At 42.6% G+C, this 25,802-nt stretch overlaps 1 protein-coding gene across 4 annotated transcripts in view; it reads right to left on the bottom strand.

Annotated features, from left to right (window-relative positions):
- The window catches only part of LCT (lactase), a 52,784-nt gene extending 32,306 nt beyond the window's left edge, over positions 1-20,478 (bottom strand). For all 4 annotated transcript variants that reach the window (XM_032636895.1, XM_032636896.1, XM_032636897.1 and 1 more), the window contains exons 1-6: positions 19,498-20,478; positions 11,187-11,266; positions 8,437-8,520; positions 6,382-6,484; positions 4,884-4,962; positions 797-1,523 (exon numbers count right to left, since the gene is read on the bottom strand). In XM_032636895.1, coding sequence (XP_032492786.1) covers positions 797-1,523; positions 4,884-4,962; positions 6,382-6,484; positions 8,437-8,520; positions 11,187-11,266; positions 19,498-20,137 — 1,713 coding nt within the window. In that variant the 5' untranslated portion in view covers positions 20,138-20,478. The remainder of the gene's footprint in view (positions 1-796; positions 1,524-4,883; positions 4,963-6,381; positions 6,485-8,436; positions 8,521-11,186; positions 11,267-19,497) is intronic.
- Positions 20,479-25,802: the final 5,324 nt, after the last annotated feature.

Genomic DNA, 25,802 nt, shown 5'->3' with positions numbered 1-25,802 from the left:
CTCCCCCCGCCCCACCTCCCTGTCTCTCAGTGTGTTGAGGGGTAGAGCTGGAACCTGGGTCAAAACCAATCAGTGCCACACAGTCCCCTAGCCTAGACCAGTGACTGGTTCAGGGATGGGCATGCGACCCATGCAGAGACCATGAGCACGGGGAGAACTTTCCTGGGAACGCCAGAACAGAGGCAAGCTGTGTTTTCTGTTTTCTGCTGATCTTGAAATAATGAGAGAAGGATTGCGGCCATCTGGCTACCAGCCTGCCCAAGAATAAAGCCAGTGAGCGCAGCAAGAGAAGAAGAAAAATCGAGTCCTGGTAACATCATCTGTGGTCTAATCAAGCTCCACTCTGATCAGCTAAAACTAAGACTCTTCAGTTTCCAGAACTCAGAAATTCCCTCCTTGTTTAAGTCAGTTTGGGTTGGGTTTTCTGTCACTTGCAATTAAGAGTCCTGGCTGACATGGAAAACTTGCTTTGGAGTCAAGGGACTTGGGCTCAAATGTTGGCTTCACACTGCTAACCCACTAGCAATGTCAGCACGACCAATTGCTTCTCCTCCTAAGCCCCGATTCCCTCATCCATCAGAGCCGTTCTGAGGAGGTGGCAACAATTTTTAAAGTGCCAGAATAGTGTTTGGACAAATAAGGTGATTAAGAATTTATGGTCCCTTCCCTCCCTCCCTCTGATTTCCTTTAAAGGAAAAAAAAAGGAAAGACTTGCTGATGGGAAGGTAAAATAACATTTTTCTAACCCAATGTCTTTTCTCTTCCAACAAGTAGGCATTGCAAGGATGGGAAGTACCTTAAAAGAGGCCACCCCTGGGCCGGAGATGCCCGGTGCGTGTTGGCCGGTGCCGTAGCCTGCGTAGCTCATCACCCACGGCTCGTGGAAAGTCACCCACAGCTTCACACGGTCCCCAAATGTGGAGAAGCAGAAGGCCGCATAGTCCAGGAAGGTATCCACCATGCTCTCATTCTGCCACCCGCCGCGATCCTGCAGGGCCTGAGGCAGGTCCCAGTGGGACAGCGTGGCCATGGGCTCGATGTGCGAGTCCAGCAGCCTGTCGATCAGCATGTTGTAGTAGGCGACGCCCCGGAGGTTGGGGCTCTGCCCCTGCCCAGTGGGGAAGATGCGGGACCAGGAGATGGAGAACTTGTAGACCTGGGCCCGGAGGCCACGAAGCAGGGCGACGTCAGTGTCTACCTTGTGGTAACTGTCACTGGCCACCTCTGGCGTTGCTTGGCCCTTGCCAGTGTTCTGGTGCCCGACTCTGTCCCAGATGCTCGCCCCTCTTCCGTCCTCGGCCCAGCCTCCTTCCACATTAAAAGCCCCTGTGGAGACGCCCCAGAGGAAACCCTCAGGAAAAACATCCTGCAGGAAAGCATCCCTTTCTGCCCTGGACTGGTTGGCAAACATTTCCCAGACTCTCTGATAGGCTGAGTGGGGCAGAGAGGAGTCTACTGCTGTCTCCGGGTCCAGCTGCAGGAGAGTCTGGAGGGTCAGGTTGTCAGTCAGAGAACAAGACCAGCTGTAGGAGTGAAGTGACATAAAGGGACATAGTATAAGTAATGACTCTGTAAGTTACAAATGCCCCCAGACCGATGAACAGTGACAATGTGTTTAATCAGTAAAGATTCCAGAAACACTGACCCAAAGTCATGGGCAGCAAGTAGATGGGAAAATTATTATTATTGTCTCTTCTTAGGTGAGTTATCATTGCTCCTGCATGAGTGAAAATACTGTACCAATGCTACTGTTTGCTGTTTAGATCACCCTTGAATACAGTCTTCAGTTCTGATGAAAGTTTTTCTTCTTATAATGTATATTTATAAAACATAGCTAATAATAATGACTTCAATTTACTGAGACTTTTGATTCTATGGTGACCACTATGATAAAAATGTATGTACATTATCTCATTTAATTTTCAAAATAAGTATACAAGATAAGTACTACATTATTTATCTTCTTCCTACAGAGGAGGAAACTGAGACTTAAAGAAATGAGTAACTTCGTGCATCAGGGGGCCAGCAGCTACTTACCAGCTGGTACAGAAATATTTCAATAATTGAATGACTGGTGCATCTCTACTGATGTGTACCACTCAAATGTCAACCCTGACTATAACCTCCTTTCTTCTTCATGCTGCCTGGATTATGCTCATAATGGCAGGAGCTCAAGCATCCATCCTGCACCATGAGGTAGAAGTTTTGTTAAGAATAACAAAGCAACAAGATAGGAGCCTGGATTCCTGATGATTTTTACCCACTCTAGACTGTCCATCTTCAGGCTTTATTTATATCAATAAACTTACATCTTGTTTTTTTAAAAAATGAGAACTCCTCCTAGATTACACAGCTTGCAAATGGTACAGCACAGAATCTGTGCTTTTAACCACATATCACTATGTATGTGTGTAGATGTGTAGACATTTATGTGCATGTTATGTTTTATTTCAGAAATAAATGTATCTGAAATAAACATCAGAAATAAACATAGGTGAAATAAAGCATAACATAAAAATGCTATTCTCATATGCAATGAAGTCTGATATATTCTATTTACTTCTAATCTGTTTTCCTTCTCTCTCCTTCCTTCCTCCTTCCCTCCGTCCCTTCTTTCTTTATTGTTTTCTCTATCTGAGTCCTGTCCTGCAGGCTGGAAAGCAGTGCGTGATAACATGCAGCAGTTACACCAGCAGAGGGCAACCTTGAGGAAGGATTGGTGGAGGTGGGTGTGTTTGGCCTGGAGAAGAGAACACACAAGAGGAGAGGGAGTGGAGTACAAGAGCATCTCCCTGTCCTTGGGCCATCGAGGGGCTGACACTTATACAAGGTTGGCCCAGAGCACAGAACCGGTAGAAGTGACGGAGACACTGCAGAAAGACCTCCCTCCCGTGGAGTGGAGCCTGGACCTTCCAAACTTAAGCTCCTCCTATTTTATGAAGCATCAACTCATCCGCATTTGGTAGAAAAGTGGTGAGGGGAAATGATAGCCTATATTTGTGGATTACCCAAAACAGATGCATGACTCTGGAGCACACCAGGGGCATGGAGGGGTGCCAGCTGTTCTGACCCAACCCTTCTGACTATGACCGTCCTTCTGGCTTGGGTGAGAAGAGGTCTTGAAACAAACTGCCCCTGGATAACACAGAACTTGCCATACAGGCCTTGAAGCTGGGAGTCCTGGGTTTGCCTAACTTGGGAAGAGATTTAGCACAGAAAGTCTCTATGCCCAGCCCTCCAAGTGCCCTCCTTCAGCCACCCCTCACCCCCCACTCTAAGCCACCTCAGAGCATCCCAGGTAATGCTCTTTTTCCCTCCTCTGGGGAACAGTCTGTATCTCCTGCCATACTCTGTGCTAGAATCACTGGCGGGCCTCTCTGTCTCACTTCTGAGGTCTAAAACACTCCGACAAGAAAATGATGCCCGTCCTCTCAGGACACGCTTCCACCTGCCCCTGCAGGTTCTCCATCAACATCCACCTGAGTGAGAACCCCCCGCCTCCACTCTCAGTTTAACGTTAGCCAATGTTGGATCTTCCCTGCAGGCAAGGTACTGAGAGATCAAGGTGTTAGAGAATCCTGGAGCCGGTGTCTCATGTCATCTTGTGGTTTTGCAATCATTGTGATCTCAGGGTGCCCCCTTTCTTTTTCTTTTGCCATGTCATGCGCGACATGTGGGATCTTAGTTCCCCAAGCTGAGATGGAACCCGTGGCCCCTGCAGTGGAAGCATAGAGTCCTAACCACTGGTCTGCCAGGGAAGTCCCCAGGGTACCACGTTTATTATGACCTCTTGAGTTTTATTTTCTGAAAAGATAGCCCAGCACTCCTCAGCTGACTCCACGTGTGAACAGAGAGCAGTTGTGATCTACCTGCTCATCATACTGTTCATACTGCCAGCACAAAGCCTGACATGTGCAGCTGCTTAGGGTCTGGTGATCTGAACTGCTGATTTGAAGTGAGTTGAGAGGACTGAACAATGGAAGGAGACACAGCTGAGGACAGCCAAATGCTGGGAGAGAAAAAGTACAAAGAGGTGGTGGCAACTGAAGTTTATGATCTTGGACAGAGCTGTGCTAGAAATGTCTGAGGTGAGCTCTAGCTGAAGGTCTGGGAAGCCAATGATTGCCTCCGGGCCTTGGTCCTTCCTTGACACACGGTATATGATGCTCAGGTGCGTAACACACCCCCACGGAGAGCTGAGGGTTCTGGGAAGTTCCCTGCACTGGCTTCCACACCAAACTTTTCTCGAGAAGCGCATTGGAATATAAGTGCATGAGAATGATATAATTATGGAGATAACCTCAAATCTACTCTAATTGTTTTTCAGTATGTCACTTACAAATTTTGGTACTTTAGTCATGTGCTAAGAAATTATTTGCAATCCCACAATAATTTAAAACCTTTGTCCTGAGAAACTGCTGATTTAGGCTTCTGCCCTGCTGCACAGCTGGCTTTCCTATCTATGTCATCTCCTCACGGGTAAGATGTTTCACATTTTGTGTGAGGAAATGGTGCAGAGAACTCACCTTACTTACTCAGATCACATAACTTCAGGGATGGGCAGATCTATCATTAACCCAGCCTGCTCGTCCACAACCTCACAATGCCTCCAACAAGATCTAAACTAGAAGGCAGGGGTTTAAACACCAGCTCTGCTAGCTGTGTGCACTTGGGTGAACTAGAGGAGAACCGTGTGGTGGCCAGAGACACTGCTCCCTGCTTTCCCCTCTGAGCCTTCATCTCTTGTCTCTAGAATGGCCACGAAGGACTCACTGGTCCAAGAGGCAGATGACAACAGTCCCCTGTGTTTACACATGTGAAAGAACAACAAAGTATTCTGCAAATATCAGTTATTGGTAGTCCCACAGGAAATCTAACATTACCTTTTCTTGGAACTTGATGAACAGCTCAGGAATGTACTAAGATCAAACCCAATGGTGAGCACTTGTTCTTCACTTATGGCTGTAAGAGAAGACGTTTAATTCACTCCACCTGAAGCCCAACCAACAATATGCATGACTACTATCAACAGTTTTCCTCACTTATACACCACACCCAAACCCCAAGCAATGGCTCCAAACCCCTCTGGAAAATTCCACAGGCTAAAGATTTATAGAAGTCAAAAGCGATAGAACAGTGGTTCTCAAACTTCTATGTGCATCAGCATCACCTGCAGAGCTTGTTCAACACAGATTGCTGGGCCCACTCCAAAGTTTCTGATCACGGTTTCTGATCTGAGGTGGGCTCTAGAATGTGAATGTCTAACAAGTTCCCAAGTGATGCTAATGCTGCTTGTCTGGAGACCAAACAAGGAGAACTGACTCAAAACTCAAATATCAGAAGGGGGCGGAATTTTATTTTTTTTGTAAGAAACTATACATAAACATAAAATTGACCATTTTAACCATTTAGAAAGTGATGGGATTTAAGAACGGAAATCATTATACCATCAAAGATGAGTCAGGGCAAGAGTTATTAAGTGGTATCCATGGATGCAGTTCAAGAGGTCTGTGAAGCCAGCTCAGCACTGGTTACAGGTGGTAGAAAGGGCACTACCAACTTCTCCCATATTCTGACCTTACAGGGAGACTGAACTGGATATCCAGGCATGCAGGAGCGTGCCCCTTGGCCCTTCCTGCAGAGTGTCTAGTGGTCCTCAGCCGCTGAGGCCTTAGTGGACCTCCTACTTTCCCTTGGCCGGATTGGACCAGGAGCAATCTTCTTCTTCTCCTTCTTTTAATAGCCACACCATGTGGTATGTGGGATCTTAGTTCCCCAACCAGGGATGGAACCCGTGTCCCCTGCAGTGGTAGCACAGAGACTTAACCACTTGACCACCAGGGAAGTCCCAGGAGCAATCTTCTGATTACACGGCCCACCCATCAGATTCACTCTCAAGAATTTGAACTAAGAGACACCAAGGAGATGCTCCATGAGCTGTGGGTCCTATACCTGAAGATTGTGATTAGGTAATGGGGAAATGAACAAAAGTAAGGTGGCTGAGGGGAGAGGGGCAGCCCTGCCAAGTGGGGCAGAGACGAGAGACCTTAGAGGGAGGGGTAATGGAAGTGGACAGATGGACACAGGGCAGTTGCCATGCTTACACCTGACATTTGAGGCCTGATGGTCTTTATTTCCATGAGACCAAGGCATCCTTACCATCCTCGTACAGAACCTCTCTCCTTTCTTGGGTCAGTGGGAGCTAAGGGATCAAGACGAACAACAAGAAGACAAGGGACATTAAACTCATCTGGGATGGGCTCTCAGACCACCCCTCCTCTGGTCGCTCCTCCCATTGGAACCCCAGACTTTTGAAATAGCTACCCCACAAGCCAGTGCACCAAATATCACTCCAAACCTCTCCAGTGATGGTTCACTCACCTGTGAGAAGGCTGAAGAACAGATCAGCTGGGTTCTTCTTTGTGGAGAGGCAGTCCTGGAGTTTCAGATTGAAGATGAAAACTTCCACTTTTGGCTCAATAGTCTGAAATGATATAGGCCAGCAAGTGAACTGAAGCTGCCTAGAGTAAGTTTTTTGTTAACAGCGACAGATTTTAAAGATAAGAAATCATGACACTCAATTTGGTTTTGGAAATGACTGCTAGCTGTCTCAGTCAATAAAGAGAGCAGACTCTAGACTTGAGGGAGAAAAATCTACACTTTTCAATAACATAGACCATTCTCTACACTGACCCCCCACCAAAGAGACAGGCTAATTTCTGCCATCCCCTCAGGCTACAAGGTACCTCCTAGAACCAGTCACTGTGTTAGGACCAGGAACAAGGCAGTCTGCTCATGTCAGGGGCCTGTGCTGCTACAAGAAGCTCAATCAGGCGCCACTGTCAAGATGTTTATGGATGTCTAGGGTTTGCTTCAAAACAATCTGGTTTGGGCTTCCTGGTGGTGCAGTGGTTGAGAGTCCGCCTGCCGATGCAGGGGACACGGGTTCGTGCCCTGGTCCGGGAGGATCCCACATGCCGCGGAGCGGCTGGGCCCGTGAGCCATGGCCGCTGAGCCTGTGCGTCCGGAGCCTGTGCTCCGCAATGGGAGAGGCCACAACAGTGAGAGGCCCGCATAACGCAAAAAAAACAAAACAAAAACAAAACAAAAAAAACCCCCAAAACAATCTGGTTTGAGAGGGGGAAGGTAGGGTATAGATGAAACAAGATCAGCCACGAATTGATAGCTTTTGAAGCTGGGGATGGTTTCAGTTTACTTTTCCTTCTACCTTTGGATATATCTGACATATTCCATAAAGAAATTTAAAAGAAGCTATCTTCATTAGAATTGGAGCAGGTATAATTTCTCTCCCATTTCTAGCCATTTCAGTGTCAAAAGAAACATCTTTAGGCTGACATGTTCTTTGACCCCACTTTAGGTTACCTTTTTTGGGGGAGGTTGGGTTTTGTCATTTTTCCCACACTAAGTTTTCCTCCTCTAGTCGTTAACAGCCACTGAGAAATACCAATAGCAACTACTTAAAAAGAAGCCAGGCGGGTTCTTTATTTTCTCAGAGCAGCCAGTAACAATGAGCCTCAAGCCTTAATCTCTGAGAAACCAAGTAAGTCGCTCAGAACCAGTGAGTGGAGCTGTGACCCACGTAGTCTTGCTCTTTCCCTGGGCCAGGTCAGTGCGCAAAGCCAAACTCCTAAGGGAACCGAGGGTTTTCCCCTCCCTGGAAGATCCATATGCAGTGAGGCAGCCTGTGGTATCACAGGACTGGAGAGCTGCAGGAGCCCTCTGCTGAGTGGGGAAGCCTCTGGTGAGCAAAGCCTCTTCTGAGAAGGGAACGTGGGACTCCTACATGTACCTCCTGAAGAATTCAGAACCTGTGGATGTGCTGTGGGTCCTCAGGCCCTAAGACACCTGTGTGCCAGTAGGGAGCAGCAGCTGAGGCTCAGAGAGGGGGTGCAGGTGCTCTGAGGAGAGTGGAGGGATAGTGAGGGGTGGCTTGTCAGGATAAATATCTACATGACCACATCCATGAAATGTCTGTTTTAATCTCAGAATGAACACTGGAATTTGGATTCTCAGTAGTTTTCTACACAAGAGAGCAGAGGATCCATGTAAATATTTACCTTAACAAGCCAACCCTCATTATCCTTTCCAGGGAAGACTATCTAACCTCCAGATGTTCTCTATAAGAATCTCTCCAGATGCAACTCTGCAAGTATGTGGACTCTTTTATTTGTTTACTTATTTTTGGCTGCACCGAGGAGCTTGTGGGATCTTAGTTCCCTGACCAGGGATTGAACTTGGGCCCTTGGCAGTGATGAAAGCACAGAGTCCCAACCACTGGACCACTGGGGAATTCCCTGCAAGTATATGGACTCTTGGAGGAAGTTCAGTTTACACATCAGCTGAAGCATTAAATGTCTAATATGCTCTCAGGAAACTTTGCTATTCATCATCAATATGGAAAACAGCTCAAATTACCTGCAATTGACTCAGCTTCTGCCGGAAACCTGCCTCACTTTGGCATCCATAAGATAAATCTAGAGAGAGGAAGTCAACTGCGTCCTAGAAATAAGTAAATAGGATCATCAGAGCACAAGGAATTTCAAGACAAATAACTGCTCAGAAGTATTCTTTTTTTTTGTTTCTCCCCTTATTACTAAATGGAGTACTCCAAAGTGGGATTTTCCAAGGGAAAAGCAGGATGAGGAAAAGCTGGGGACACAGTGAGAATGTGTGTGGGGTGTGCCTACGTGCTGTGGGGAATACATCACGTGTGCACTCAGCAAAGTGCCTGGCACACAGGAAGCTCTCAATAAATGCGCACAACTGAATGAGTGAGTGAATGAAAGAAGCACCATATGCCAGAAAGGGTGGGTTTCCACCAAGTGGATGAGCACGAAGGAAGGGAGTCAGAGGCCAGAGCTGCCCTGAGCAGCAACCTCCTCATGGCCTTCCACTTTGCAGGACGGAGGCAGTGCGGCCCTCACCCACCCACAGGCCCCTTAGTAATTTCGGCAGACCCTACTGGGGTTTGGGGTTTTGTTTTAATTGTAGGCTATAGTCACTGGCTACGTTCAGGCCACAGTTTCAAGTCCACCCCAGGTGGCCCTAGCCTGGTCCACATTATTATTGGAGAACAGAACTCTCATGGTCCATGGACACCCCCGTCTGTGCTCCAGTTAAGGACATACCCCTCTGCTTTGTCTCTGGCCTGCATATACTTTAAGAACTACAGATTCAGAGTCCAAACATATGCAGATACCACGGTGATCCCCTCCCTACCCTTTTCAGTGAGCCATTTCTATCCTGGCCATGAACAGATCATTGCCTGTCTTCTCCCCTTCTCTTCCCTTGGGACAAAGACCGTCAATAATGGTATCTGCTGACAACCCAGTGCACTGTGACATTTGATAACTGACTCTCCTCTGGCTCCCTATGGCTTTCCCAGTCAAGTTATCACTGGTGTTTACTCAACATTCCACAGGCTTGCTCCCTGCTGGTGAGCTCCACTCGAACCTTCCCCTATCAGCGCTTGCTTGCTTTGTCAATTCCATACAGCACATGATCATTGAGTTCATACCCTTGAAAGTCACTGTGTTGGGTTTAAAGATGAGTGAGATCCACAGAAGCTTCCAACTTGATACAGAGTGTTAACAGATGCACCGACTATATGAAGAACAGGCAGAAAGTTCTAAGTGCTATATGAAAAATCCACATCAGTGGTCCTCAAATCTTGGTGGGGATTAGACTCACCTGGGAACTTGGGAAGCCTATGAAGGCCCACGGCAACCCTCCACATTAAGCCTTGGCCTCTGTGTTCTTTACTAGCTCTCCAGGTGATTCTGGTACACACCAAAGCTTGGGAACTGCTGATCTAAACAAGTGGCTAAGGGTTCCAAGCTGGGAGAGATCACATCAGGTTGAGTGAGGGAGTATTATTAACAGAGGCCTCCTGATGGAGGGCACATCCACACAGATGTTAAAAGTAGATAGAATTTTGTTGGAAGAGATTTGAGGAAGGCCAGGAGGATAGGACTTGAGGTAGGGAATGCAGGAGAGTCGGCAGGAAAAATAGCATACACTCTGGGACAAAAAGGTGAGGCCAGAGAGCAAGAAAGCCCGAGTGAGCCATATTCTGGAAGGCCCTGAGGAATTTCACCAATTCAGGGGAGTGTAGCTTCTCAGTAGGGAAATGAACAAAACTGTGCTTTCGGAAGGTGGCCCAGATGCGTGGCAGGAGTGGGGGCAGAGAGACCAGTTCAAAGACTGCTGCTTGACAAACACTTTTCAATCAGCACTTTGGTCTCCCGAGCTCATAACTGATAGCAATTATCGCCCCTCGTAAAAGAATTTAGATGGTAATATGGCCATACAATCAGTCTTGGACCTGGCCATTTCAGAACCTTATCATGTCTGGTTTTTAAATCCCTGAGCTGATAAATCTGAAATTGGACCTTGGCATATGGGGCCTCCATCATAGCACAGACACCAGTGCCACACAACTACAGAAATCAGTTGTTTTCTCTGAGGGTGTTCCATACCGCCCTGCGGCCAACATTACAAGGGCCAAAGCTGCTAAGTTCTCAGATGTTTTAACTTTTCTTATTAAAATTATATTTAAAAGGTGTATTTAGAGGAGGTCAAAACCAGGATGGGCACTCTAGGGGGTCATTATTTAAAGAAAAAAAAAAAAAACCTTTACCCTAGTATCTGTTTTGCTAAAAACACTGACCTCTCTTCTAAGAAGCTCTTTTAATAAAAAGAGCAAGAGCAGAGGCATTTGACTTCTTTGTGCAGGCAAAAGCTGACACTTGACCAAGTGAGAGCTGGGGCTACAACAAATAGGATTTTGTTTTAAAGTAATTATGAATCTAGAGAATGCATAACACTCATAAGAGGCATTTGTAAGAATGTCAAGCAAACTATTATACAGAGGATGGATAAACAACAAGGTCCTACTGTATAGCACAGGGAACTATATTCAATATCCTGTGATAAACCATAATGGAAAAGAATATGAAAAAGAATATATATATATACATGTATAACTGAATCACTTTGCTGTACAGCAGAAATTAACACAACATTGTAAGTCAACTATACTTCAATAAAATAGATTAAAAAAAAGAATGTCAAGCCAACAGACAAAAATTTCTCTTGGTTTTTTAAAATTAAAATAGCAACTTTCCTGAGAAGTTACAGATGCTATTTCTTTGGGCTGTCATTACCTTGGCAAGTGCAGACGTAGATGGTTCTAGCAGGAGCTCGGAGACCACCTGGGCTCGCAGGACCACAGAGAGCTTTTGGCCTGAAACCAACCAGAGGAAGGGCTGAAGGTGAGAGAGGAAGGAGCCTGTGACCCCAGAAGCCCCTGGCGAACTTTTTTCCTCTTGACCTTTCTATTCCATGTTCACTGACGTTAAAAAGGATTTCTTAAGAAATCACTCACATGGTTTTACCCTAGCTGAAAGATTTTAGAAAACAAGGTAGCTTTTTAAAAAATGTCCTGGGCTTCCCTGGTGGCGCAGTGGTTGAGAGTCCGCCTGCCGATGCAGGGGACACGGGTTCATGCCCCAGTCCGGGAGGATCCCACATGCCACGGAGCGGCTGGGCCCGTGGGCCATGGCCGCTGAGCCGGCGCGTCCGGAGCCTGTGCTCCGCAACAGGAGAAGCCACAACAGTGAGAGGCCCGCGTAACGCAAAAAAAATAAATTAAATAAATTAAAAAAAAATAAAAAACGTCCTTTTAAAGAGTGTTTCATGTAAATCAGGATGGTGAAGTGCAGGACACTTGTAAAGTCTTTTGTAAAAATAAAAGCAGTTCCTTCCCCCAACCCTGAGCAATGTAAAAGGTGGAAAGGAGAGAACTGCGTCCTAAGTTCCTAATAAACCTTGGCCTCTGCGTGCTTTACAAGCTCTCCAGGTGATTCTGATACACACTAAAGCTTGGGAACAATTGGTTCCAAACAGCTAAGAGTTCCAAGTGGGGAGAGACTTTTGAAAGGCAGGGCGTTCTCAGGGGACTGCTGTTACCTGTCCTTTTTTGCTGTGCAAATGTCCATTCGACACTTACTGCGCATGAAGGAAATATTAACCTGTGCAGTTTGTACCCACTTGCTTTGACATTTGATCACCTAACAGTGGTGCTTAAGCTTATGTGCATCAGAATCACCTGTCCTTCCTGTCAGCCGACTGGGGTGGGCCCAGGAGCAAGTGCCTTTTAACAAGCTTCCTGGGTGCTTCTGAGGCAGTGATGCTCAGACCACAACTCGAAACAGGCTGCTGTGGACTTGGGATTCCTCAGTCGTTAGCAGTGCCATCTAACTCTTTGATGTGCATAAGTCTCTATCTCCTGCTGGATTGTGTGCTCCTTGAGGAGCAAACTTAAACATTTCTCTAGGCCCTCCAAACAGCAAGCTTAGGACTGGGTGCATAGGCTGGTGCTCAGACCTGTGCTTTGGAAACAGTAAACAAAAATTGAATGAAACCAGAGTTTGAGACTTAAACTATAAGACTATATGTCTGACTTCTCTCCTGCATCTAAATTCTATACAGGAGAAAGATCTCCCCTGTCAATGAAACCACCATTAACAACCGCTGCCAACTATCAAAGTTCTTACTTTGATAAACATAATGGAACTTTGAAATCCCCGGAGAAGGGAATATCACTCAGAGACATTTAGTCCTCATTCTGATAAGATAACGATATTTTCCAGTTATTCAGTGATTGTGCCTGATGGAGCCATTTCATATTGCACAGATTTCCATGCTTCAGTCTATCATCACATCAGCTCACATAGAACACATGTTCTCAGACTGTGCTGAACACTTTAAAATGTACAATTTAGTATTATCTCCGGATCAATGACATGACACAAGAGTACAGTTAATCCCTAAGCACAACTGACCCACAAATCACTTCTATTTGACTTTACAAGCTGTTTTTAGAATCAGAGTGAACAAATGTACCTGAAGTCCCAGAAATTCTCATATCATACAAAATAAACTTCCCGATAAGGTTCCCAACCTGTTTCCAGTGCAAGCACAAACTATACTTCTTAAAATAATGTAAAATGCAGATTACTCAAAACTAGATTCTCATTCTAAGCTTGCAGTTTCATGTTTTCTTGGGAATGAAATGGGGGGTAATTGCTCTGGCTTAAGATAATTTATCTTGTAATTTTTGCTGGATATGGTTAAAAGTCGGTATTCTTGTCTACAGAACTCAAAATCAGTATTTGCTGTGGGTTGAGAATTAACTGTTTCAAGGCCATGTAGAAAAATCACTGCACAGCACTGTGTAAGTTCATGTCCCTCACAGGCATTACTAGATTTCACTAAGGATAAGCTCCATTCTGTTTCCACCACAAAGGGAAGTCCTTCCTCCAAAAACCATTGCCGTTGTCCATTAAAAAATAGTCCCTTTCAGTTTGCTCCTTTCTCTTTTGCCCTAAATGCTTCAATAAAAGTAATACGGACAGTACTGAACTGCCAGTATCAATGCTTCAAGAGGTGGGTGGGGACTCGAGTGTTGCTGTAGATTGTGTCCCAGTGTTGTACAAGAGGAGGGTGCTGTGTGCAACTCTACTCTTATGTGGGAGGGATGTTCACTCTTCTGCTCTCCCTCTGACTCTCTGCTAAGAATCTTCTTTTGTATCCTTCCCATGGTGCGCATTAAAAACATCAATAGGAGGTTTATAATAACACATATAGAAAGATTAGAAAAGAACTTCTCAGAATTGTGGTAAAAATACATAACATAAAATTTACCATTAAAATTTTTTTAAGTGGCTTTAAATACATCCACATTGTTGTGCAACTGTCACCACCATCTACCTCCCAAACTTTTCCATCATCTCAAGCTGAAACTGTGTGTCCATGATCAGTATCTCCCCCATTTCCCCCTCCTCCCAGCCTCTGGTAATCATTATTCTACTTTCTGTCTCTGTGAATTTGATCATTCTAGGTCCCTCACATAGGTGGAATCATACAATATTTGTCCTTTTGTGTCTGGCTTATTTCACTTAGCATAATGTCTTCAAGGTTCATCCATGTTGTAGCATGTGTCAGAATTTCATTTCTTTTTAACGCTGAATAATATTCAATTGTATGTATCTAGCATATTTTCTTTATCCATTCATCCTTGTCTGGGCTTTTGGATTATTTCTATCTTTTGGCTATTGTGAATAATGCTGCTATGAAAATGGGTGTGCAAATATCTGTTCAAGTCCTGCTTTCAATTCTTTTGGGTATATACCCACAGGTGCTAGATCATATGGTAATTTTATGTTTAATTTCTTGAGGAACTGCCACAGAGTTTTCCATAGTGGCTACACCATTTACATCCTGGCCAGCAATGCACAGGGTTATAATTTCTCTCTATCCTCACCAACACTTGGGATCTTCTGTTTTTTAAAAATAGTAGCCATTCTGGTTGCTGATGCACATAAGCAGGAGAATTAATTAATAAAATGTGGCTTAGTCCCACAATGGAATATCAGATAGCAGTGAAAAGAAGATACTATAGCTATATTCAACAATATGAATAAGTTTTTGAAACAGTTTTGTTGGAGAAAAAAGAAGTCCTAGAGGACTACAAAAAGTATAATACTCTTTCATGATGCTCAAAACCAAACCAATCAAAATTGAATACTATATTGTTTAAGCACACATGCAGTTGGGATAGAAACTATATTTTTTAAAAAGTAATGGAATCTCAGTGAGATACCATCAGAATGGCTAAAATAGAAAGGATGAAAATGCCAAACGTTGGTGAGGATGTGAGGCCACTGAAATTCTCACACACAGCTAGTGGGAGTATAAAATGGAACAATTGCTTTGGGAAACTGGCAGTTTCTTAGAAAGTCAAACACATCTCTCCCCTGTAATCCAGCAATTCCACTCCTAGGTATTTATCCAAGAGAAATGAAAACATATGTCCATGCAAAAACTTGTACAAGAACGTTCATAGCAACTTATTTATAGGAGATAAAAACTGGAAATTGCCCCAATGCCCCTCATTTGTGATACATCCATGATAGAACACCACTTAGAAGAAACAAGGAGCAAATTACTAATACAGCAACAAAATAATCTCACAAACATGCCGAATGAAAAAAGACAAACAAAAAAGTACATACTGTATGATTCCATTCGTAACTATGCTGATAGAAGTCAGATCAGTGGTTGTTCCTTGGGTAGGGATTGACTAGGAAGGGATAAAGTTGATCAGGAATGGGATTTTTGGAGGTGTTGGTTAATGTCTTATATCTTGATAAAGGTATGGGTTACATGGATGTATGGGTTTGTCAAAACTAATCAAAGTGTAAAATTAAGATCTATGCACTTCACTGTGTGTAAATCATACCCTGATAAAAAAATTCTTAGGAAAAAATCAGAACTGCATTTCACATTGTTTATTTTCTAATCAGCAGTAAATGGGAATTTAATTTTTTTTTTTTTTTTTTTTTTTTTTGTGGTACGCAGGCCTCTCACTGCTGTGGCCTCTCCCGTTGTGGAGCACAGGCTCCGGACGCGCAGGCTCAGCGTCCATGGCTCACGGGCCCAGCCGCTCCGCGGCATGTGGGATCCTCCCGGACCGGGGCACGAACCCGTGTCCCCTGCATCAGCAGGCGGACTCTCAACCACTGCGCCACCAGGGAAGCTCGGGAATTTAATTTTTAAACAAATTTTTAAAACATGGTGAATTTTGGGGGGCTACAATATATTTAGTAAAATCCCACTTTTTCTGTAATTAAATATTTTTATTTAAAATGTTTGACCTTGTACCTCCATTACGGACACCAAATGGGGAAGAGAGGAAAGCCATAGACTAATAAAAATGGATGGAATATTTAGCACAGTGGTAACCTGGGATGGGGTGGGGGAGAATGGGAGATGAGATAGGGAAGAATATACAAGTAGACATAAGTTGTGGTATGGTTTGTTTTGTTTTATAAACCCTCAACCTTCCAATTAATTTTTTAACATTAAAAAATTGAGATATAATTCATATACCATAAAATTCATCGCTTTAAAGTATACAATTCAGTGGTCTTTAGTACATTTACAAAGCTGTGCAACCATCTCCACTAATTCCAGAACATTTTAGTAACCCAGGAAGAAATTATATAACCATTAGCAGTCACTTCCCATTCTCTCTTCTAGCCCCAGATATAGCTACTCTACTTTAGTGTCTCTATAGATTTGTCTACTCTGGATATTTAATATAAATGAAATCATATAATATGTGGTCTGAGACTGGCTGCTTTCACTTAGCACAGTGTCTTCAAGCATTATCATGTTGTAGCACGAATCAGTACATCATTCCTTTCAAGGGCTGAGTAATACTCCATTGTACTGATATGCCACTTTTTGTTTATCCATCAATTGATGGACATTAGGGTTGTTTCCACTTTTGGTTATTATGAATAATACTGCTATGAACATTTGTGATGCATTTTTGTCTGGACATTTGCTTTTATTTCTCTTGGATATATACCTAGGAGAGGAATTGTTGAGTCATATGGTAACTCTAAAATTTAACTTGAGGAACTGCCAAACTGATTTCCAAAGTGGCTGCACCATAATTCATTCCCACCAGCAAAGTATGAGTGTTCCAATTTCTCAGCATCATTGCCAACACTTGTTATTGTGTCTTTTTTAAAAAAAATAAATTTATTTACTTATTTATTTTTGGCTGCATTGGGTCTTCATTGCTGTGCGCGGGCTTTCTCTGGTTGCAGCAAGTGGGGGCTACTCTTCGTTGCGGTGCGCGGGCTTCTCATTGTGGTGGCTTCTCTTGGTGTGGAGCCCGGGCTCTAGGTGCATGGGTTTCAGTAGTTGTGGCACGTAGGCTCAGTACTTGTGGCTCTTGAGCTCTAGAGCACAGGCTCAGTAGTTGTGGCACACAGGCTTAGTTGCTCTCCAGCATGTGGGATCTTCCTGGGCCAGGGCTGGAACTTGTGTCCCCTGCATTGGCAGGCGGATTCTGAACCACTGCGCCACCAGGGAAGTCCCTGTCTGTCTTTTTTATTACAGCCATCCTAGTTGATGTGAAGTGGTGTAATATATATATTATATATATGTATTATATATTATATATAATATTTTGCTGTTTTCTTACTCTTTAAAAAATTGAAGCATAATTGACCTACAACACTATGTTAGTTCCATGTGCACAAGATAGTGATTCAATAATTCTGTGTTATAAAATCACCACAGTATTCTGTTATATTTTAATTGCTGGACTGAGTGGTCACTCCATGGGTGTTAGTTATTGTGTGGCTGAACCACACTGACTCTATTTTGTCAGCTCCATCTTAGGCCCACAGTCCTAACCCCTCCCCTTCCTGTGTGACTGAGCTTTAGCCTACTCACAAGTAATGCACCCAAGCCAGATAAGTTTCCTATCAACTTTTACCCTTGTCTTCATCAGATATAAGAACTGGAAGAATGCTCTTTAGCTGACACAGATGGTTAATGGTCCTCAAGGAATAATGGTCATGAGACCCCCAAGGGGATGGAAAAACTTCCAGTCCCACTGGTGCAGATGTGCTTCTCCCTTAATAATCAGATTGCATTTTTAGCTTTGGCCCCTTTAAATTCCCTTGTGCCCCTTTTGGCAGTGAGGAATGCAGCTGCAAATGCTTCCAGATCGCTGTTCACCCGATCTTACCCATATGTAAATTACCCACAATAAACTCCATAATTGCATTTTATGGAGTTGCCTGTTTCACTTTTTGGTCTCAAAGTTCCTTTTCAGTTTGGGGGATATTATTCAATATCCCCACCTTCGAAAAGTTAGTTTGCTTTTAACCAACATATGTTGGTTAAAAGCGGCCATGGCTCACGGGCCCAGCCGCTCGGCGGCATGTGGGATCTTCCCGGAGCAGGGCACGAACCTGTGTCCCCTGCATTGGCAGGTGGACTCTCAACCACTGCGCCACCAGGGAAGCTCAACATAATTTTTAATAGTGAAAATTAAATAAACTTATATACAAAAATGAAAGAATATTTTAAACTCTATGATCCATTAATATAATGGGAACCTGTAACAACACTGAAAATCACGCTTTCAAAGAGTTTTTAATAAAATAAGAATATATTCATTAAATATGTTAAGTTTCAAAGGTAGAGTATACAAGTATGCAGATGTATTATATACTATGTATAAAAATATACATACAGTGTATAATAAAAACCAGGAAGCATATATAATCCAAAATTGGTTCTCAAAATTGGTGTACCAATTTTTTGGTGTACCTAGCCTAGATTCACCTAGGGAATTTATTAAAATCAATGTCCTGATTCCATCCGGGCCTACTGAATTGGAACCTTAAACTAGCCATGAAGCAGGAATACGGACAATTGTAAGCATGCTCTTCTCACTATCTGTCAGCATATTATTATTTTATCTTTGTATTTGTCTCCCCTGCTGGAATATAGGCTTCAACTAGAACATGTAACTCGCTTTGCATTAAAAAAAAGGGGAGGCTCAGGAATTCCCTGGAGGTCCAGTGGTTAGCACTCTGGGCTTCCACTGCAGGGCGCATGGGTTTGATCCCTGGTCGGGGAACTGAGGTCCCCCTCAGTCCCCCTGAGGTCCCCCAAGCTGAGGGGCATGACCGAAACACACACACACACACACACACACACACACACACACAAAATAAAAATAAATAAATAAATAAAAGAAAACGGGGTGGATGAGAGGATGGGCAATCTTGAAATCGTAGGAAGAGTCAGGGAGGCAGGACTGGAGAAAGGACAGAAAGATAATCGGTGATAGTGCAGACTCAAGATTGGGCAAGGGGACTTCCCTGGTGGCGCAGTGGTTAAGAATCTGCCTGCCAATGCAAGGGACATGGGTTCGAGCCCTGGCCTGGGAAGATCCCACATGCCGCAGAGCAACTAAGCCCATGTGCTACAACTACTGAGCCTGCGCTCTAGAGCCCGCAAGCCACAACTACTGAGCCTGCGTGCCGCAACTGCTGAAGCCTGCATGCCTAGAGCCCGTGCTCCACAACGAGAAGCCACGACAATGAGAAGCCCGCGCACCACAACGAAGAGCAGCCCCCACTCACCACAACTAAAGAAAGCTTGTGCACAGCAACAAAGACCCAACACGGCCAAAATAAATAAATAAATTTATTTTAAAAAAAAAAGGATTGGGCAAGGGGGCTCAAAAGATATTTTTCAAAGGGAATGCTGGGCACTGTACAATGTAAACCACCACTACCTACCTCCACTGGGAAATCTTCAGTACGGTATTAATTTCTCACTAATAAATAGATATGAGGGGACTTTTTTTTGGCTGTGCTTTGTGGCATGTGGAATCTTACTTCCCTGACCAGGGATGCTTGAACCCACACCCCCTGCGGTGGAAGCTCGGAGTCTTAACCACTGGACTGCCAGGGAAGTCCCAAGGGGACTTGGAGGTAAGTGGAAAGAAATGCTGAGTCCTGCTTTAAGGAGGGTGGAGGAAGGTGGGTAATGAAGGCTGCCGGTGGGTCAGCCACCTGGGTCATGTGTACTCACCTTGAGAAGCATATTTTTCATGGAAAATCTCATAGGCTTTTCTGTGGGCGTCAGTGAGGATCTGGAGACGTGAAGATCTTGATTCCTGGTGGGGAAGCTCCATTATCACTTCCTCCAAGTCACTAAAAGTGAACCAGATCTCAACTAGGTCCCCAAAGGAGTGGAAGATGAAGGAGGCATAGTCAGCAAAGAGATCAGCAAAGGCCTCAGTTCTCTGGACGGTGCTGGCAGGAAGAGTCTGGTGGTGCAGGACCACCAGGGGCTGAAGCTGAGCACTCTTGAGGGCCTCAAGGAGTTGCCGGTAGCACTGCACTGTTTCCTTGTCTGGGTTCTTGGAGGTTCCTTCTGGGAGTAGCTGTGCCCACGGCAGAAATACTTTGTAATGAGTGATCATAATGGCACGAACACTGCTAAAGTACTCTGGCAGGAAAGAGGGCAGTGGCTGGCGACAAACATAAATTTCTTTGTCTCCTGTTACAAAGGGAGAATCCTGGTTTCCCAGTGGACCCCTCAGGTTGCGTAGCAAGTCGCTGGTTAGAGGACCAGCAGCTGAAATTAAGTTTCTATCAGATTCCCAGTCTAACCCCCAACAAGAAAAACTTAGGAGGACAATAAGGACTAAATGCCAGACTAGCTCCATCTTCAAGGAACTGTTAGGAGGTATGTGGAATACTTACTTTATAACTACAGTTGAGGTTGTAAAATACTAAGTGACTGTAAACACTTACTATGTAACTGGGTTATCTACGATAATAAAATCAGTATGTGATTCACCTATGTAACATCAAAAAATTTTAAAACTGTAAGAGATAACACAAAAACCTCAAACTTCTCACACAATTTATGCCAAGGAACCTGGGAAGTGTCTGAAGAAAAATGTTCTCCACATTTTTTCTTACTTACAAATTATTTTAAAACTTATTTACATAGCAGAACAAAAGTGAGTTCCTCGCCAAACTTTTTTTCTCCTTTAAAAACATGTGTGTGGGGGGCTTCCCTGGTGGCGCAGTGGTTGAGAGTCTGTCTACCAATACAGGGGACACGGGTTCGTGCCCCGGTCCGGGAAGATCCCACATGCCGCGGAGCGGCTGGGCCCATGCGCCATGGCCGCTGAGCCTGCGCATCTGGAATCTGTGCTCCGCAATGGGAGAGGCCACAACAGTGAGAGGCCCACATACCGAAAAAAACAAAAAACAAAAAAAAACATGTAGGGGGACTTCCCTGGTGGCGCAGTGGTTAAGAATCCGCCTGCCAATGCAGGGGACACGGGTGCGAGCCCTGGTCCGGGAAGATCCCACACACAGCGGAGCAACTGAGCCCGTGCGCCACAACTACTGAGCCTGTGCTCTAGAGCCCGTGAGTAACAACTACTGAGCCTGCGTGACACAACTACTGGAGTCCGCGCCTGGAGTCCTTGCTCCGCAAAAGAGAAGCCACCACAATAAGAAGCCTGCACACCACAATGAACAGTAGCCCCCACTCGCTGCAAGTAGAGAAAGCCTGCGCACAGCAACAAAGACACAACGCAGCCATTAAAAAAAAAAAAAAAAAAAGTAGGGACTTCCTGGTGGTTCAGTGGTAAAGAATCCACTTTACAAGGCAGGGGACACGGGATCGATCCCTTGTCAGGGAACTATGATCCCACATGCCACAGGGCAACTAAGCCTGCACGCCACAACTACTGAGCTCTTGCGCCCCGTCTAGAGCCCGTGTGCCACGAACTACAGAGCCCACGTGCCGTGGAGCCTAGCGCACCACAACCAGAGAAGAGGAAAAACCTGCATGCCACAACTAGAGAGAAGCCTGGGAGCCGCAATGAAGACACCACGTGCCACAACAGAAGATCCCGCATGCCTCAGTGAAGATCCCAAGTGCCGCAACTAAGACCCCATGCAGCCAAAAATAAATAAATAATAAATCTTAAAAATAAATAAAATAAAAAAAATAAAAATATGTAAGTAAATGATGAACACATTTTGTAAAAGATTCAAACAATACAGAAATATATATGAAAACTTACTAATTCCCCTCTTCCCTTCCCTACATAGGGTAATCACTTTCAACACTGTGCTTCCTTCCAGTTTCCTTTCTCTGTACATATTAATGGCTGTTCAGGAGTTGGAATGCCAGTGTTTAAATCTCATCTGGCAAAAGTTACTAAATTTCTCTGTGCCTGTTTCCTCATCTGTATAATGGTGATAGATAGGTTGTGAGATTTAAATGAGGTCACTCATTAGCATATTAAGAACAATGCAACTGAATGATAGTTATTATTACATATATATAATGCAAACATACATGTGTATAACATTTAAAATATATAATTTAACATATATGGAATTATGTCTTATGTAGCGTTCCTCAGTTGCTTTTTATTTTCCTTCACTTAATAGTGGTTGGAGCTCTGTTTATACCAGAATATGTAGACCCACTTCTTTTTAACAGATGCATAGCATTCCACAGTAAGGTTGTACCATAGTTTAACCTCTTGCGTATTGAACACTGGTTGGTTCTTAATTTTAATATGTTGCAAATTAATATCTGTATCTTTAGTTATACATCTTTGTCCACATTTCTTTTCTTTAAGATAGATTCTTAGAAATTAAGTTGCTGACTCAATGGCATGCCCATTTGGAATTTTTATTGTAATCCAATGTCTTCTAAAACAGGCTTCTTCAAATTTAAATCCTACCTACAGTTAGAAGTGTGTCTAAATCTCTCTGGTTTGCTCACACCTGTTATAAAACTTCATATTTTGGACACTTGTTTCTGTTTAGAGGGGTAGCTTTTCAGGTTAATTGGCTACTTGTTTTTCTTCTTTATATCCTTTATACATTTTTATTATTTAACTTATTATTGATATAAGAACTCTTAATAGAGTTTGGATATCATGTATTAAAATGTGATAGAAAAAAAAACTTCCCCCTAGTGTTAGTTTTAAAATTTGGTTTATAGTGTCCTTCAAAATACATTACTTGGTACCATATTTTTGAAAGCTTGTGTCAAATGTATTATTTAATATTCTTGTTTCTAATCTTTAGATCTTTAGCCCATCTTGAATTTTAACTTTGTTTGTGCTGTGTGGTAGGGTTTATCAATTTCTAATGGGTTACTGAATAGGCCATTCTCTCCCCACTATTTGAAATGCCAACTATCAGAAATGAAATATCTATCTAGACATGTGTTTCTAGACTTTCTACTCCTTGTCTATCTATTCCTGTGCCAGTACCACAGTATTTTAATTTTTATACCTGTGTAGCGTAGTACTTTTCACTTTATGATAGGACATGGCCTCTTCTATCATTCTTTTTCCTAGAATTGTCTTGGAAATGTATATATATATTCATTTTAATAGAAAGTTTTATTTCACTTAGTGGAATTTTCAAGGTGGCCCTGACAGCTTCATATAAATGTATCATTTTTCAGATTCCTGTGTTTATAATCATTATCTCTCTAAAAGCATATTATACTAATTATAGAAATATTAAATAAATGCATTCTCATAAATATCCCCAAAATTTAGATAATAGTTCCATTTGCCTTATACCTAATCCCAGCTACTTCCTAAAAAGTATTCACCATTTATTACATGTGTATGTACATAAAGAATATACTTTTACCTAACAAGTTTACAAAATAAGAGGTACTATAATGTGAGTATTGATCTACAACTGGTCTTTTTACCATATAGCACAATTTGGAGATCTTCACATTGTGCAAATATTGATATATCTTATTCTTTTTGAAAGCTGCACTGTGTGACCTTGCATAATCATTATTTTGTTGATTAGGTTTTAGGTTATTTTCCATTTTCAGTGTCACAATGTCACAATGAATGTCATTGTATATGCCTTTTTCTATACATGTATAGGTTATTTCTTCAGGGAAAATATTGAAGAGTACAATTGCTGGGTAATAGGGTAGTCAGTTATATTTTAACTTCTAATGGTACTGACAAATTTTTCCCTCAAAGGAGTGCCCCGATTTATACTCCTATCAGTAGTGCATTACAACATCAAATTCCAGACAAACCCACCAATGCTATTATAATATTATCAAATTATTAGTGTGTTTATAATTTTGAATGATTTTAAAAATTGATTTGTATCAGCTCTGTATCCATTTTGGGAAATAACCTTTTTCCCATTATAAACTGAGAAAATATATAGCTATTGAAACATATATATAGTATATTCTTCTCATCTGCAGCTTATTTTTCCTGGACATTAATCCTTTCTCTCGTATATAGGTTGAGAAAACATTTTCCCAATCTGTAGCTCTGGTTTTTAATTTTTAAACTTTGGTGTAGTCAAATTTATTAATTTTTTTCCTTATGGCATCTCTGCTTATACATAGTTTTAAAAAGTCTCTTCTACAAAGTTATAAGAAAAGCTTGCATTTTTCCTTTTTAAAATTAATTTTTAAAAATTGATACAATTGACATATAACATTATATTTGTTCCAGGTGTACATGATTGTATACATTGCACACATATCACCACAATAAATCTAGTTAACATCTCCATCACCACACATAGATACAAATTTTTTTCTTGTGTGGTGAGAACGTTTAAGATCTACTCTCTTAGCAACTTTCAAATAGAGTGTTATTAACTATAGTCACCATGTACATTACATCCCCATGACATTTATTTTGTAACTGTAAGTTTGTACCTTTTGACCATCTTCACCCATTTCACCCACCTACCACCTCCACCTCTGGCAACCACCAATCTAGCCTTTGTACCTGAGTTCATTTTTTATTTTATTAAAAATATATTTTTAGGGACTTCCCTGGTAGTCCAGTGGTAAAGAATACACCTTCCAATGAAGGGACGAGGGTTCGATCCCTGGTCGGGGAACTAAGATCTCACATGCTGCAGGGGAACTAAGCCCACATGCCACAACTACTGACCACACGCACCTCAACAAGAGAGCCTGCATGCCGCTAACTACACAGCCCATACACCCTGGAGCCTTCGCGCCACAATTAGACAGAGAAAACCCGCACACCACTAGAGAGAAGCCTGTGCACTACAACTAGAGAAGCCCATGTGTCACAACGAAAATATCCCGCATGCTGCTGCTAAGACCCGACATAGCCAAAAAAATAAAACGAATACATTAAATAATTACTCTAAAAATGTTTTAGATTCCACACAGATTACACATTGTCTGTCTTATTTCATTTAGCATAATGCCCTCCAGTTTCATCCACGTTGTCACAAATGACAAGATTTCCTTCCTTTTAGGGCTGAATAATACTTGATTGTACATATATATACATTTTATCCATTCTTCCATCAGTGAACACTTAGGTTGCTTCCATGTCTTGGCTATTGTAAATAATGTGGCAATGAACATGAGGGTGCATCAATCTTTTTGAGTTAGCTTTTTCATTTTCTTCAGATAAATACCTAGAAGTGGAATTGCTGGATTTATATGGTAGTTCTATTTTTAGTTTTTTGGGAAACCTCTGTTTTCCATAGAGGTTCTCACCAATATTACACAAGCGTTCTCTTTTCTCCACATCCTTGCCAACACTTGTTATTTTTTGTCTTTTTCATAATAGCCTTTCTCATGGGTGTAATGTAATAGCTCATTGTGGTTTTGACTTTCATTTCCCTGATGATTAGTTATGTTGAGCACCTTTTCATGTATGTTGGCAATCTGAATATCTTCTTTGGAAAAATGCCTATTCAGATTATCTGCCCATTTTAGATGGTTATCTTGTATAAATTCTTTACATACTTTGGATATTAAGCCCTTATCAGATACATTATTTGCAAATATCTTCTCCCATTCTTTTTCATTTGACTGATGGTTTTCTTTGCTGTGCAGAAGCTTTTTAGTTTGATGTAGTCCTATTTATTTTTGCTTTTGTTGCCTTTGCTTTAGCATCAAATCCAAAAAATCATTGCCAAGATTGATATCAAGGAACCTACCACCTGTGTTTTCTTCTAGGAAGTTTATGATTTCAGGTTTAATCTCCAACTCTTTAATCCATATTAACTTTTGTGTATGGTGTAAGGTAGTGATCTAGTTTTCCCAACACCATTTATTTAAGAGACCGTGTTTCCCTATTGTATATTTTTGGCTCCTTTGTTGTAAATTAACTGACTATATATACATGGGTTTATTTCGAGGTTCTCTATTCTGTCCTACTGATCTATATGTATGTTTTAATGTCAATACCATAATGTTTTAATTACTATACCTTTGTAATACAGCTTGAAATCAGGAAGCATGATACCTCTAGCTTTATTCTTTCTCAACACTGCTTTGGCTATTCTGGGTCTTTTGTG

This window comes from Phocoena sinus, chromosome 7 (assembly GCF_008692025.1).
Source record: "Phocoena sinus isolate mPhoSin1 chromosome 7, mPhoSin1.pri, whole genome shotgun sequence".
Lineage (NCBI taxonomy): Eukaryota > Metazoa > Chordata > Mammalia > Artiodactyla > Phocoenidae > Phocoena > Phocoena sinus.
This window is presented reverse-complemented; position numbering and strand designations above follow the sequence as displayed.